General features: G+C 43.3%; 1 protein-coding gene across 1 annotated transcript in view; it reads right to left on the reverse strand.

Moving 5' to 3' along the window:
• Positions 1-16,497, reverse strand: part of EMILIN2 (elastin microfibril interfacer 2) — a 62,657-nt gene that overhangs the window by 45,759 nt on the left and 401 nt on the right. Inside the window, exon 2 of the mRNA XM_090039748.1 lies at positions 16,297-16,419. Coding sequence (XP_089895874.1) covers positions 16,297-16,419 — 123 coding nt within the window. The remainder of the gene's footprint in view (positions 1-16,296; positions 16,420-16,497) is intronic.

The raw sequence follows: 16,497 nt of genomic DNA on the forward strand, positions 1-16,497 counted from the left end.
TCCACGAGGGGTAGGGAGGAGGGGTGATCCATGGGTAGAGCAGGGTGGGGTGGGGTTGAGACCCGCACAGTGAACCTACACCCCCATCCCTTCCCACACTGGGACTTAGTTGCACAGCTCCTGCAGCAGTGAACATTGATAAAAGTGGCTGCACCCAAAGCAGCTTGTGGGATGGATGTTGAGAGTGCTGGTTGTTGGGGGAGGAAAAAATAGACCAGTGTTGGGAAGGGAGGAGTGAAAAGAGCAGCTCAAGGGCTGGGGCCAGTGGCTGGGTTTTCCCAGCCCTGGGGCAATGCAGGAGAAGTAGATAAAAGTTCCATGCACCAGTTTGACCTTCATTTCATAGTTGTTAGTGTCAGAGTGGACCTCAATAGATCACTGAGTCCAACCTCCTGCCCTGGGCAGGAAAGAGCCCTTGGCTCATATGACCCCAGCCAGGTGCTTGTCCAGTTTCCTCTTAAAAACCATCAAGGTAGGGGAGAGCACCACTTCCTTTGGAAGCCCATTCCAGATTCTGGCTTCCCTTACCATAAATAAGTTCTTCCTGGTGTCCAACCTAAATCTGCTCTCTGTCAGTTTGTGGCCGTTGTTCCTGGTTATTCTAAGGGGTGCCCTGGTAAACAGAGCATCTCCTATTTCTTGTCCCCCACTGATTAATTTGTAAATGGCCACAAGATCCCCTCTCAGCCTTCTCTTGCAGAGAGGTCCCTCAGTCTCTCCTTGTAGGACCTTACCTGCAGGCTTCTAACCATATGACTGGCCCTCCTCTGGACCCTCTCAAGGTTATCCACATCCCTCTTGAAGTGCAGCACCCAGAACTGGACACAGTACTCCAACTGCAGCATGACCAATGCCACATAGACGAGAAGTATCACTTCCCTGGACCTGTTTGTGATGCATCTGCTAGTGCATGATAAGAGTGCAGTTAGCTTTATTGATTACTTCATCACATTGAAGGCTCATATTCATCTTAGAGTCAGCTATGATTCCAAGATCCCTTTCTGCCACTGTGATGCTGAGAAGGTCATCCCTTAGCCTATGGGTGTGCTGCTGATTCCTTCTCCCTAGAAGCAGCACTTTGCACTTGTCGTTTTTGAACTGCACCCTATTCTTTTTTGCCCACTTTTACAAGCTGTCCAGCTCCACCTGGATTCGATCCCTTCCCACTAGTGTGCTTACTGTACCCCATGATTTCATGTCATCTGTGAATTTGGACAGAGTGCTCTCCACGTCCTGATCCAAGTTGCTGATGAAGATACTGAATAGCACAGGTCCAAGGACCAAGCCTTGGGGGACCTCACTGCCCACAGCTTTCCAGGTCGATACCGACCCGTCCACCACCACTCTCTGGGTGCAACCCTTAAGCCAATTTGCCACCCACCTGACCATGTAATCATCTATGTCACAGCTGCTTAGTTTGTTTATGAGAATAGGATGAGATACCATATTGAAGGCCTTCTTAAAATCCAAGTAGATGACATCCACCTCAACTCCTGTACCTAAGCATTTTGTGACCTGGTCATAAAAAGAAACAAGGTTACTCAGGCAAGTTTTACCTGCTATGAACCCATGCTGGTTGCCCCACAGCATTATTTTTCCTGCTGGGCTCCCACAAATGTTATCCTTGATCATTTTTTCAAAGATTTTCCCAAGGATAAAGGTGAGATTAACTGGCCTATAATTACCCAGATTCTCCTTCTCCCTCTTCTTGAAAGTAGGGACCACATTGGCTCTTTTCTAGTCCTCCAGGACCTGACCTGAGCACCAAGAGTGCTCAGACAGCCATGCCAGTGGCTAAGCTATGACATTAGCCAATTCCTTCAGTGCCCTTGGATGAAAATCATCCAGGTCTGCTGACTTAACACATTCAGCCCCTCCAAATGGCCCTTTACTAAGTCAATGCTGACTGTTGGTGGGCTGGTGTTCTTTCTGTGCCTATCTATAATGCAATTGGGAGATCTGTCTTAATCCGTGTTCAGGAATACAGAGCAAAAAACTCATTGAAGAGTTCCGCCTTGTCCGTCCTATCTGTCACAAATTGCCCAAGCCTGTCCTGTAGGGGTCCTATGTTACCCTGCATCTTCTTTTTGCTCCCTATATATCTGAAGAAGGACTTTTTGTTGTCTTTAATTTTTGTCACCAGCCTGAGTTCCATTGCTGTTTTGGCCTGCCTAACTGACTCCGTGCAAGTGCGAGCCAAGGAGGTATACTCCTCCTTGGTAGCTACCCCCGGCTTCCACAGCCTGTATGCTTCTTTCTTTGCCCCTAGGCTTTCCTGGATTTCCCTGTTCAGCCAAGAGGGTTTCTTGGCCCTTCTGACCCCATTTGTGCACAGTGGGATTGTCTCCTTCTGCGCCCAAAGGATTGCTCCCTTGAGGAACGACCACCCTTCTTGAACTCTAGCATTTAAAATTGCCACCACCATTCAAGAGCCCCATTCTTCATGGGGGGGGCAGAAGAGGAATTCTGGTTGCACTAAAGTTGGTGAGAATTTTGCCATTAACTTTAATTGCATTCACTTGTTACACCTCAGATTTACCTTGTCCGCTGCAGAACAGGGAAAAAACACTCAAGGTACTGTATAGTCCTAAATATGACCTGTATACCACATCTTAGCATTTTCATTTCCTACTTATCTTTCTATAGGTGTTTTTAAAAAGTCTGAAATCCAGTAAGGAATTGCCAACTAACCAATTTAGGGTAGAACTTTAATAATACTCCACACCTCTGTGGCACCTGTTTTCCAAGAGTATTTATGTATAGGCAGTCCTCAGATTTACGACACAATTGGTTCCTGAAAACTGTGCCTTAAGTCAAAACGCTGTAACTTGGAACCAATTTTCCCATAGGAAACAATGTTATAAATGGGGGATTGGTTCCTGACCCAAGGCCCAATACCCTATTTTCACAAAAAAAACCCCAAAATTTTGTACTCAATCAACTACAGAGGAGTAATATAGCTACATTAATGTATTTATATTGTAAATAGCAATCATATTGATTTGGAAGGACTTCTTTGAGGTGACTTTGCTGGACTTTTTGAAGGGTTCTTTGTTGTATTCGTCTCAGGAATCTTGATTGAAGGTTTTTACTGGAGTCTTGTCTGCTTTCTTAAAGAAAGTGTCCAAGGAAGTTTGGACAGATGCTCTCCAGGGAGATGGATGACGCAGCAAACTTTTTCGCTGGCATCGTGTCGGATCAACATTGTAAAGTCGAAACTGACATCAGAAAGTTCATAGAATCACAGAATCATAGAAGTAGGGTCAAAAGGGACCTTGTAGATCTTCAAGTCTGACCCCCTGCCTGGGCAAGAGAAAAAACTGGGCTCAAATGATCCCAGCTAGGTAGGCATCAAACCTCCTCTTAAATACCCCCAGGGTAGGAGCCAGCACCACTTCTCTTGGAAGTTGGTTCCAGATCCTAGCCACCCTGACTGTGAAGTAGTTCTTACTGATGTCTAATCTAAACCTACTCTTCAACAACTTGTGGCTGTTATTCCTTGTTATGCCAGGGGGTGCTAGGGGAAACAAGGTCTCTCCCAAACCCTTCTGGTCCCCCCTAGTGAGTTTATAGACGGTCACCAGGTCCCCCTCAGACTTCTCTTGTGAAGGTTGAACAGGTTCTGGTCCCTCAGTCTCTCATTGTAGGGTCTGCCCTGATGTCCCCAGATCATGCGGGTGGCCCTCCTCTGGCCCTCTCAATGTTGTCCACATCCCTCCTGAAGTGGGGCGCACAGAACTGGACACAGTACTCCAGCTATGGCCTGACCAGCTTTGCATAGAAGGGGAGTATCACCTCCTTGGCTCTGCTTGAGATGCACCTGTGGATGCACGACAAGATCCGGTTAGCCCTGCCAACCGTGACCTCGCATTGTCGGCCCATGTTCATCTTGGAGTCAATAATGACACCCTGTTGAAACAGGGTGTTAATTTATAAACTTTGTAAGTGTGAAACGTTGTAACTTGAAATGCTTTAAGTCGAGGACTGCCTGTAGTTCACATTACTAAGTTATGGTTCCTGTGGTCTTGGTCCTTATTTTGCAAACAATCTTATTTTGTAAATGGGAAACTGCTATGTAGCTAAGCACAAAGCTCAGAATAGAACTTGAATCTCATGACTTCCAATCTCAGGCTTCCTTCCCCTCAACACTAGTGAATTAAATAACAACAAACACCAGAAAAATCACGTGGTGAGATCCACTCTAACTGGTCCTTCAGAACAAAGGAGGAAAGAAAATGTTTCTAATGATGGGAAAAAAAGAGAGATCTGAATTTTAAGGTGTTTTTGCAAAAGTCTTGTACATCCACATCAACTACAAAACACTGACTGGTTTAGCAGATGATATTATTTTCACCTAATGGTCCCCAGCCTCAGGGTCCAGATTCTTCTTGTATAGTAGTATAAATTGTGAAACTCTCAGTTGATGACAATACCTTCACACTCATATCAAGCTACTGTGAGAGAAAATCTAGGCTCCACGGGTGCATCTATACATTGCCGTATGGTGCTGTGCTTCAGTACTTCCTTTTGGAAGTATTAAAGCATGGCACAGTATGGGCCATACTATATCTGCATATGGCACACTGTTAGATTTCCCCATTATGTCGCGGTAGTGGCGCACTATACCAGGGGAGTGTGCCACTATGGCGATGTAGCTGGTGATCATGTGTAGACTAGCGTGACTGCTATGTTCCTGTAGCATGTTGTACGGAGATGTAGTGCATCACTATGTCACTGTAGGGCAACATGTAGATGCACCCCATTTCATACAGTTTTCTAAGAACTGAAACTATGGAGGACAACCAAGTGAAAAGGAAAGGAGGTATGTGCTCAAGGATATACTAGAAAGCAAGAGGGAAACTAGAAGTCACACAAGGGAGCTTGTGGAAGGGAAGTATAGAAAGCTGAGTAGCAATTGAGCAGAAGGGGTTTCAGACTGTGCATTCTGATGAAAAGAATGAAAGACAAACCATCAATGACACTAAGGCCCCAGACACATTATTTTTCTGGTATGATTAACGGTCTTAAACATGACAAAAATACCAGCTGACCACACATTCAAAGAATTTATGGCACCATAAAAATCATGAACCAGCCACAAGGATGTGACATGAAAAATGTGTAATAACTTTGTGCCTAGTTTGTATGGTACCATAACTTGAATATGTGGTGTGCCATGCAGGGACTGTTGGAGCCCTGGAGAGGTCCCAATCATCTATCAGCTGGCAGGGACAGCCCAGAGTCTCACACTCCAGGTGATCTCTGCCAGCTGACAATCGGTTGATTGTCACAGCCCTGGGGCCATCCCAATGGGTCATGAACTGGCAGAGACCACTCTGGGACTGTTAATTCCAGTACTGGAGCAGTCCCTGCCAGCTGATGAAAGGTTGGGACAGCCCTGGGGCTTGAACCCCAAGGCCACAATGATCAGCAGATTGTCATCTGGCAGAGACTGCCCCAGTGCTAGAACTAGAGGCAATATGTGCCAGCCAACTGCAGATTGGGATTACCCCTGGACTCAAACCTTGAGGCAGTCCTGATTTGTTGATGATCAGCTGATCATTGGCTGACTCTGGGGATCATAGGAGTGTCTCAAATGGCTCCATGGGTCCCCAGAGCCAGACAACAATCAGCAACAACTGTCAGGCACTTAACCTGCCAGTGCTGGGGGAGCCCAGGATCATGATTCTAGGCTCCCCATGCACCATCAATATGACATGATTGGGATCTTATGCTAGATCCCACAATCACATGCAGCATGCAGGTGCAGCATGGCAGGAAGTACAATTGTTGGGATTATGCATTAGATCCTCTCACATCTTTAACTGCACATCTACCAAGGGTGTGAGAATTGACTGCACAGTAGGATGCTAAGGAAAACTAAGGGCACTGGCAAACATGCAGCTTTCCCGTCTAACACATGGCACTTCACAGAAAGCTCCATGAGTCAGATTGACCCTCCCAACCCAACAGACATTCAAGCTCCACTTTGGAGCCAATCCAGAGAGAGAAGCTGCATGTCTGCAGCCTCTTCCCCTACCCCTTCTCCCAGCTCCGGTGCTATCTCAGGATGGGAAAGGGAAAAGGCAGAGGAGGGAGGTCTGTTCTGGACTTGATCAGTCTGTGCAGGCTGCACCAATCCCAGACGGAAATCCCTCCCTACTTTCTCCTCTCCCACCCTGAACACAGCATCAGAGGTGGGGCTGGACTGCTTCAGCCCAGCTCTGCTCCTGGTATGCATTAAGAGAAGTTAATGAAAGTGCTCCACTTTTGAGTGCTTTCATCTGAACCCTCATGTAATGAGGGCTCATTTGTCATGCATTCGGGCACTTTTTAAAGTCCTCTGCAGCCATGGTATGCAGTGCTGTCACTACATGGCTGTAGGGAGTTTTCAGGGGCTGATCTTGTGACAAAATGACACTTCTGTCAGCACCCTAAGACAAGAGGTTAAAGCAGAGCAGTGAGTAGAAATGATATATATTTCATTGTATTGTGAAATGTCTGTCTAGCAGATCTCCCTGCCAGCTCAAACTAGGGCAAAGCATTAGCATGTGATATGTTGTTTTTTAATTATTTTGAATTCCAGTTATTAACAAAAGCTGAATAATTGTGAGGGATGATTTAGTAAGGCAGTATTGCATCTCCACTGGTTTCTGCAATAATATTGCTTTACAAAATGCTCAGTGCTTGAATCAAAGTTACTGGTTTCCCTTCACCTGGCCAAAATCATTATCAAATAAGCGATCCTTTTTGACACCTCCAGAGGGGATAGCGTTCTGGTACACTGGCACTGGATACAATGGCACTGGAACTGCTGCATAGCTCAGTTTCTTCCTACAACTCCCACCGTGAACGTCTCATGACTAAAGAGAAGACAAGAGGCACTGGGATCCTGTTAACTCAAACTGCTCTTTCCTGCTCAAACTGCACTTTGCTGAATGACTGATGTTATGAGATTTACTAACAGGTTGTGTTTACTGGACTGTCCTTCAGTGATGGTGAATAACTTCCACTGCTGTTAATTTGTCAGCAGAACTGGGAAGATGCTTCAACGCATTTTTTTCCCGACTACTTAAGGGAAGTGTTCAAGAAACACTATCTGTGCTGCTATCTGTGCCTTTTTGTCTTCACTCTCCTCAAACAAGTTAACAAATATGACTGTTCAGAGAAAGGGCAAACCTTAACAGATTACATAGGGAATGAGAATATATATCAGTCCAACTAAGTTTCATGAATTACTGAATCTGAGATGTTAACACTCGCAAAGCAGATTCCAGTGAATCAGAAGAAAATACAACACTGTAGAGCAAGATATTTCACAAGGTAGCAGACATTCAAACTGGGTCAGAAGTGAAGTGAAGGAAGAGGCAGTTAAGATCCTATTGTAATACAAAGGCTGGATAGCTTGAGGACCACCAGGGGAAAAGAGGAATCTTTTACATCATGGGAAAGTTGGTGTCTCCACCTTTCAGTGGTTTATCAGAGAGCAGATCAATGCTGCAGGGCTTTGCTGGTTTGTCAGGGCCAAAAAGAAATATTTTTCTTCCCTGAATGCATTATTTGGCTGTTTTCTTCTTTTTATTTTTATCTTTCTCTGAAGCACTGGACTTCAGGCACAACTAGAGGCAGTAAGTTAGCTTGGATACACTGGCGGCTCTTAACAGTACTTCAAACCCCCTGAGGTGCCTGGCTGGTGGGTCTTGTTCCTGGAATCAAAATCAAACCTATCACCAGATATGGGATCAGGAAGAATTTTTTCCCCTCAGACAACTTTGGCTAGGACTATTTGGGTCTTTTTTTTCCTTTGCCTTTCTCTGTAGTGCAGGGCCCAGTTCACCTCCTCAGATCACCTGAGAATATTTTACCTGACAAGTTCTGCACCAGGGACACCCTAGTTTCTTTCGCTCTTTCCCCAAGACACATTGTAGGCTCATTTTTTAACAGGTTCCTTGTGACCATGGAATGCAAGAGGGGCTAGACTGGATGTTTTTGTAAACCCTTTTAGAGAAATGGTTGCTTGCAAATGGACAGGATGAGACCTGATAACCTTGGAGGTGCATTCCAGCCCAATTTTTTATGTACCTATATGCATGTATTACACTGGTCAGACATCCCTGTGGACCAGCAGTGTAACTTTGGCAATGATACAGTGCTTACCAAAAGGAGCCTCAGACCTCCGGTTAGTATCACTTTCAAACCATGAAAACACAAACACTAATATAAATAATTATGGTTGATGTTTATGTGAGTTGAGTGGGAGTTTGTGAATGTCTGGAATTATTGCAACAAGCTATGAATGATGTATGAAATGAAAAATCCCTGTCCAATTCACAAAGAAGAAAGACAGAATTGTTAGCTGTGTGTATAGACAGAGATACACAATATCTGGCTCAGACAGAGACAGCCAGGAAAGTTCATCCCACCCAGAAGGCACTCAAAGATTATCAGACACAAACACCACAATGCTCAAATTTCTTCTGAACTTAAGTTTTCTTACAACTTTCAATGAACCATCCCTGAGGCTAAACTCTCCAGGTAGTCAGCTAGCTGGAGCCCATGGAGTGACTTCTACCCCATAGAAAATACCCTCTTTAAAGTATATATATATAAAAAGAATAAGGCCTCAGTTCCACATATTTGACGAAAAGAGGCAAACCAGTCCTCACCTTTCTCCTCCCCCCATCCCCTTCCATTTTAATTCTTTTTGTGTACTGTGAAGGATCTCGTCTCATGGAATACTGATTTCTGAAAGCTAGACACTGAAGCCCTGAACCTACACAGATTTGTGTACCATGAAGCCAAATCCTACCCTGTGCTGAGTGTTGGCCCTGATCCAGCAAAGCATTTAAGTACATCCTTAACTTTCAGCACCTGAGTAGTCCCATTCGCTACTACAGGACTGTCCAAAAGCCAAAAATTAAGCCTATACTTGGCTCGGCTGGACTCTACCCTGGGCAGGACATGAAGATGTATAAAGAGCTCACAATAGTTGCCAAAAAAAATTAGACAATAATCAGCAATCTCAATTGACACTAATAGAGAAAATGGCCTATTATGTGTGGATAGGAGGAAGGAGAGGGATCAGTTATATAAAATAATATTTACATTTAACAAAATAATATTTACATCTTTACTTTAAATGTTTTCATCAGGACACTTTGTGCCATGCTACATCAGAGCTACACATTAGTTTAATGATATGGTCTCTTCTCCTAGCCTAAAAGATTATATATACTAGTTGTTAGAGTCTCTAGTGGTTTCATAGTCTTTGTTTTAGCAGATCCAATCTGTGTTATTACTGTGTTAGTGTTTATTACACCATGGTTAATTCAGAGTTAGGTTTATTTAAGGCAATGATTCACTCAACAACAAAATATTTGAACATACTTGTTAGATGAGATATTTGAACATACTCAGTTATTCAATATTTTTGTTCATTGATCATTTTTTCTAATTCTTCTAATTACTTACAATTGAATAGAATAATCTCTGTTCAGCATGTCCTGATTACAGAAGTTCAAAATGAACAAGACCATCAAGTCTATTCTCCCACCAGGGTAAAAATATATGTTATAGAATCATAGAATAATAGAAAAATTAGGGTTGGAAGAGACTTCAGGAGGTCATCTAGTCCAACCCTCTACTCAGAGCAGAACCAACCCCACCTAGATCATCCCAATATCTCCTGAACCTGCAAATACTTCAGCCCATAACTAACTTTACTGACATGAGCAGTCCGAGAGAAATCAAAAGGAGCAGTTACATGTGTACCGTTACAGTCTTTGCAGGATGGAATCCCTCGTAGAAAAATGTACTAAATACTACACTGATGTTATATAGAAGCCCAGGAGGCCCATATATTTTTCTTATAATAATTACTTTAAAATATATAATAATGGTATTAACCTACCTCTCACTAATAACCCCCTCATAGAAAACAAAGTAAACAAATACATGATGAAAGGGAGAAAAAGCTGCAGAAACATATGCCTGGAAGGGATCTTCTGTACTATCGAGTCCAATCCCCTGCATTTTCAGGAAGCCTGCATTTATCCAAAAAGGTTCAAAAAAACATCTACTCTGTCTGTCCCCTAACATGCACCGCAGTCACAAAACATCCTATGGGAGGGGGAAAGCACACTATGTCCTACAGAGTAGGAGGCAAGAGTGATGTCTTGAAAGGGAATATGTTAAGATGATCCTAGGAAGAGAACTAATTCACAGGGTAATAATAATAATAAATGTGTGTACACAAACATATATATATTTATATATGTTTTGTATACGTGCATATATATATAAACACACATATGCATATGTATATGTATACACACATGCACACCAGAGTCTCTGCTGATGTAACCTGGGGGAAAAATTCCTTTCTGACTCCAAATCTGCCACTTGGCTTGAATCTGGGTATGTGAACAAGACCCAAGCACCTAAGAGGTATTTCAGTACTGTTAAACACACCAGCCAAACCCTCACCTCTAGCCATGGCCAATTTCTAACGCTTCAGAGGCAGATGGAGAAAATTTCTTCCTAGCTCCTATAGGAAACCAGCAGAAGCCCCAAAGCACAGAATATCATACATCTCCCACAGAGAGATAACATTTCCTTTCAAATACTTCACAGAGATACCATATATCTGAACCTGTGTATCATATGCTCTAATTGCTACTTCAAGAATACCCTTGCCACATCAAACTACCACTTCCATGAACTTATCATGCCTTATCTTGAAGCAATTCTGCCTCCTTGCACTCACTGCTCCATTTAAAAGGAGGCCATTCCAAAACTACACTCCTTCCAAGGTTAGAAATCTCCCATAATATCCAAATTAATGTGTCTGTGACAAGTTTAGATTCATTCAGTCTTACATTTATATTGCTCTTTAGTTTAAATAACCATTCTCCCTTCCTGTTACATACTACTGCAAGTGTACTTATAAAAAATAATCATATCCCCCCCCTTAACTTTTGTTTTGCTAAACTGAGTGAACCAAGCTGTTTTAATCTCCTTTCAAAAGAGAGAAAATAAATATTGGTTATTTTAGAAATGACAGTGATTATTTAAAATTAAAAATAAATATTTCAGTAAGGTCTCTTTTTAAGTAAATCTTTCATTCCCATCTCCCACCGACTATAAAGTTTCTTTTTCTCTCTTTCCCTATCCCCACCCTCTTTGCTGGTTATATATTAAGAAAAATAAATCTAATACATTGCTTAGAAAATACAACACTTTGAAGTGCCCATCTGTTTTCTCTCTTTCTTTTTCTCCCTGCTCTAAATACCTAAGCATCAATTCAAATAGATTCTAGACTTCCAGAAAAAGACTCAATAACATTTTTATGAGAACTGTAGATTGGGCCCAAATGCATAAAAATATATATTTAAGTCACGGAATCCCAAGGAAATACAACAACCTGATATATTTTAACTTACCAATTTAGCAAAGTACCTCTTGTATTTAAAGATAAGGTATGATTCAATTTCCTATCAATACACTAATTTCAACAGATTTTTTTTTGACAAACAATATTTTTTTAATGATGTCCATGTTCCTTGGTTTGGTCACCCATATTTCGATAAAGTAGTTCACTATTGCTTTAATAATACATAGGTCACCCATTCTTGTATGTGAAGAACATCTAAATTGCAGGTGTATCATGGATACTTAAGACAGATACTGACATATATAAAGCACAGTCACATTTCATCAAATAATTGTTATACTTAACTTTAGCCCTTGCATGCCTAATCCAATTTATCATCAGATCGTTCAGAATTACCATTCCTTCATATCTGATAATTTTCATATAGAGAGTGCATAATTGTACCTTTAAAGTTGGACACGGAAAACCAATCTGACATATCTATGGTTGTCAAGGAGCAAAAAAATAACAAAATCCATACATCTTGTCATAGGTAACAAACTTTATGCCTGATTGAAATCTCATTCATTTGATTGTCTATGATGCAGTTACCCTCAATTTTTACTGGTATACATGATATCAGAATCAGAACCCTTTTCTCTGGCCCAGTAGAACACACAATTTACTTCATTATATGATTTCTCTGCATATATTCACAAAGGAAATGGGAAAAATAATTTCACAGATATTTGCCCAAATCATTTGCTTTGGTCTTTTTATCTTTTTGTATGTCCTACTCCTCTCTCAGCTAAACTAGACATCTAACATCTAATTTACATTCTATTTTAGTCATGTTATTCACATAAGTAATTGTGTTGAGTTAAATGACACTTGCTAGTAAGTGAAGTTACATAGGTATGTAAGAATTTGTAGGATCAGTACCAAACACTGTAAATTCTTCATGATATGATCTTTTCTTATTCTGTGTCATTAAGGCAACTAACATACAGTTGGTGATAGATAAAAAACCAGCTCTGTCACAGTCAGAGATGTTCATACACATAATACACTTTCAAAACTATAGGACTTTTATTCTGAGCTATTTAAATAATATTCCAACAACTTTCATAGCCAAGCTTCTGCCATATTTTGCTCATATTTGAAAAATACATGAAACTTGAAACTTTATAGATCTTCATATTAAAAAAATATATGAAGGTGCAGTTTTTATTTTGGTTATCCAATTATCTTCACCAATATAAAGCAAATCAGATTTAGAAAATAAAAATTAATGATTAAGAGCTGTCTACATTCCTTAAAAATGGATACCTCTGGTACATAGTCACACATGCACTCTGAAAAACCTGGCTTACCATTACTTAAATGACTTAACTTCAAATGTGCTGAAGAAGACATTCAAAAGACATTCAAACTCTCTAACCTACTGCTGTTTTAGGCTCAATGACAGGCACCAATGCAAATAAGGATACACCCCACCTACATTTTATTTTGTCATGTCAATCTGTCATTTCCATGTCACAATTCTACAATGGTTATTTCAATACTATGAAAAGCAGCAGCTGGGGAAATTACACAGACACTATCAGCTGTGTGTATCTGGAGCCTCCTGTTATTTGTTTGATCGTAATGTTTGTTTATTTTATTTTAAGAAAGCAAGCTACTTTTGGCAAAAAGAAATATCTTCCAAAAGCTAGATATACAACATGAAGTTATCATGCGCCCCAGGGAGAAGAGCACTTTGCAGGATCACTAGCTCGTTGCCAGGGTCACTCTGCATCTTGAAGTGTCAGTCACATTCCTCATTTTCTCATGTCTACCCAGAAACAAATACAAATAATAATTCTCTCACTTAGAGTCTGATACAATCCATTAAAGTCAATGCGAGTGTCCACACTGACTGAGTTGGACTGGATGTATATAACGGTTACCTGTGGATCTCAAATCCTTTTAGAAGAATGTATCCTCTCACTGTTTTACACTTGAAGAAGCCAAGGCACAGAAAGGTAAAGTGATTTGACAAGGTCAACGAGGAAGTTGGTAGCAGAGCTCAAATCTCTTTTCTCCTGCTCAAGTGCATTATCTACTAGACCAGGGATAGATTTCATAGATTAGATTTCATAGATTAATAGGGTCCAAAGGGACCCTGTGGATCATCGAGTTCAACTCCCTGCTCTAGGCAGGAAAGAGCACTGGGGTCAAATAACCCCAGCTAGGTGCCTGTCCAATCTTTTCTTGAACACCTCCAAGGTAGAGGAAAGCACTACCTCCCTTGGAAGCCCATTCCATACTTTGGCAACCATCACCATAAAGAATTTCTTCCAGCTATCCAATCTAAATCTACTCTCCTTTAGTTTGCAGCCGTTATTTCTAGCATCCCCAAGGGGCGCCCTGGTAAACAAAGTATCTCCTGTTCCCTGCTGACCCCCATGATGAGTTTGTAGACAGCCACAAGATCGCCTCTCAACCTTCTCTTGAAGAGACTGAAGAGATTCAGGTCCCTCAATCTATCTTCATAGGATCTTACCCACAGGCCCTCAACCATCCAAGTAGCCCTTCTCTGAACCCTCTCAAGGCTTTCCACATCCCTCCTGAAGTGTGGCACCCAAAACTGGATGCAGTACTCCAGCTGCAGCCTGACCAATGCCGCATAGAGGGAAAGTATCACCTCCCTAGACCTGTTCATGATGCACCTGCTAATGCAAGAAAGAGTGAGGTTAGCCTTACTTATTACCTCATCACATTGGCAATTGGATAGGCATATCATTCAATCTGCAAAGCTCCCTTCAGGTCCAGAAATTTGGCAGTGTGATGACTGGTGGTAGCTTTAATTGCCACAGTTCCTGGAGCCACAACAATTAAAACTGATGCTACTCATCGCGCTGCCAAATTTCTGGAAGTGTGGGGCATCCCATGAACAAGACCTGAAGCCATGTCATCTGGTCTTCAGGGAAGAAATCTGGTGGTAGGAGGAGCAGTGCTTTCTGCAGCACAGGGAGCCACAACGAATAATGTTGCTGCTGCTGCTGCTAACTCTATCCCCGTGGGCCACAAGATACAGGCCCATGATCCAGATCTGGTCTGTGGACACTACTGTCCTAGATTACACAATCTAAATGCAACACACATCTAAAGGGGTGGTTAGCAGTGTTATTCTGAAGTCAGGCACAGCATGGGGCACCTTAGAGACTAACTGGCTCAGCATTTGATAAAGTAGGGGCTTGCCAATGAATGCTTATACTTCTTTGCACCAGTTAGTCTCTAAGACAGTGATTCTTAGTGTTTCAAGGTCCTTTCAAGGGTGGTCTGGGATGCCACACACTGTTAGCACTATTTGGTGTGCTAACATGACCAACAAGATAAACACAGAGATGTCAAATAGGTATCCATAATGATGAAAGCATTCTGACTGGTTGTGGTCTTCGTGAGCTCTTTGCAACAGAAAAATTGCTCTGTTATTTCACCACAATCAAAAAACAAGGGATAACCAAGAGCTTGCATTTTCCAACGAGTGCATCTGGCCTGCAGGGCTCCCCACAAGTTGGGAGATTTGACAATGAGGAAGGAATGGTTATTAATACAGCTATACCCTCCTGCCCTGCCAAATTCCCAAACCACAAGCCCTGCATGGCGGCTACACTTCCTCACCCTTACAGAACTGGCAACACCCTCCTATATCCCCACGAGTGGACTGGGGCTGAGTCATGCCCCTTCACTCCACAGGACCAGGTTGGCGCCAAACCCTTTCCTCCCCATGCCTGCACTGGGGCCAGGCTGGGGCTGGGTCAAGCCCCCCCCATGCAAAGTTGCTTGAAGCCCTCTTCCCCACTACAAGGCTGGATTGGAGTTGGGCTGCCTCCTCCCACCCCCCACATGGCCAGATGGGACCTGTGCCCACCTGTGCTCCAGCTGAGACCACCAGCCAGATCTGGTCCAGAGGCAGGCTGAGTGCTGACCATCCAGCCCACCAGGCAAAAAAGTTGAGTACCACTGATCTACCTGATCGCTTCTAAACTCTTCATTCCACAGGTGTTAAGAACCTCCCCACCAGTCAAGCTACCCTCCTTTCTGCAGTTCTGCTGTCTGTTAGCTGCTCCTGGTAACGAAGATCTCACAATCCTGCAAATTGTTTCTAACTCATTCCAGCAAAGTTACACTTGTTTCTGCTTTGATCTTAAACTGAATAATACAGCCCTAGGCCCCTAGTATACTAGCAAAGCTTCTAGTTTATTTTTAAGAAGTGAAAAATGTGAGTTGCACTCTATGGGATGGTGCACCTCACCAGCTGCACCCTCCTTTTCAAACTTCTAGGTCTGCCCATGCGATCACGTATTAATGACTATCGTTAAAATGTTGCATATTTCTTGCCTGGGGTTCCCCCCACCCCCTCCATTTACACTAAACTTTGCATTGGCTCCTGCCTAAGCTAGGAACATATGTTGTAAGGCATATTGGCCCAGTTCACCAGTACACACTGGCTGCTCTAGAGAAAGCTCACATCAATCCTAATCTTGTTCTGGCTGGGTTGGCCTCCCTGGAGCAACACAAAGCCACTGGGAGCGCACCCGTGATCCCGGACCAAGGGGTGCATCTCCCAGCACAGCAGGTGCCGGCGCTCCAGGTTGCCGGCAGTGGCCAGCCTGCACCGGGCGGCAAGGACACCTTGGAGCCGTGCAAGCAGGCCATGCCAGAGACCTCGCTCCATGCCTGGGCTGAGAGCAGGAGAGGCAAGACGGCTCTAATTACTTTCAGCTGCGGTGTGCTTGGAACAGAAAGGGGAAGGCGAGCGCAGCTCACAGCCCAGGCACTGGGGGCTGCCAGGCGCTGCTCCGGGGAGGATCCTGGCTGTGGAAACTGGAGGCCTCTGGTAGGAGAGCACCGAGGCGGCCTTGTGCGGTGGTACTCACAGTGGCACGGGCTGGCAGGGGAACTGGTTCCAGGCGCATCTGTACTGAGCCTGGACGTAGCCCTCGGTCCCGTCCAGCACGGAGCAGCTCACGTTCTTGTTCACGATGTGGGCGCACCAGTTTCTGGTGGGGCAGAGGCACCAGTGAAGCTGGTGGTGGTGTCAATCCCCAAGTCCCCCAGCTCCACAGAAGCCCCTCCAG

This window comes from Crocodylus siamensis, chromosome 3 (assembly GCF_052110815.1).
Source record: "Crocodylus siamensis isolate JL-2025a chromosome 3, ASM5211081v1, whole genome shotgun sequence".
In the NCBI taxonomy this organism is placed as follows: domain Eukaryota; kingdom Metazoa; phylum Chordata; order Crocodylia; family Crocodylidae; genus Crocodylus; species Crocodylus siamensis.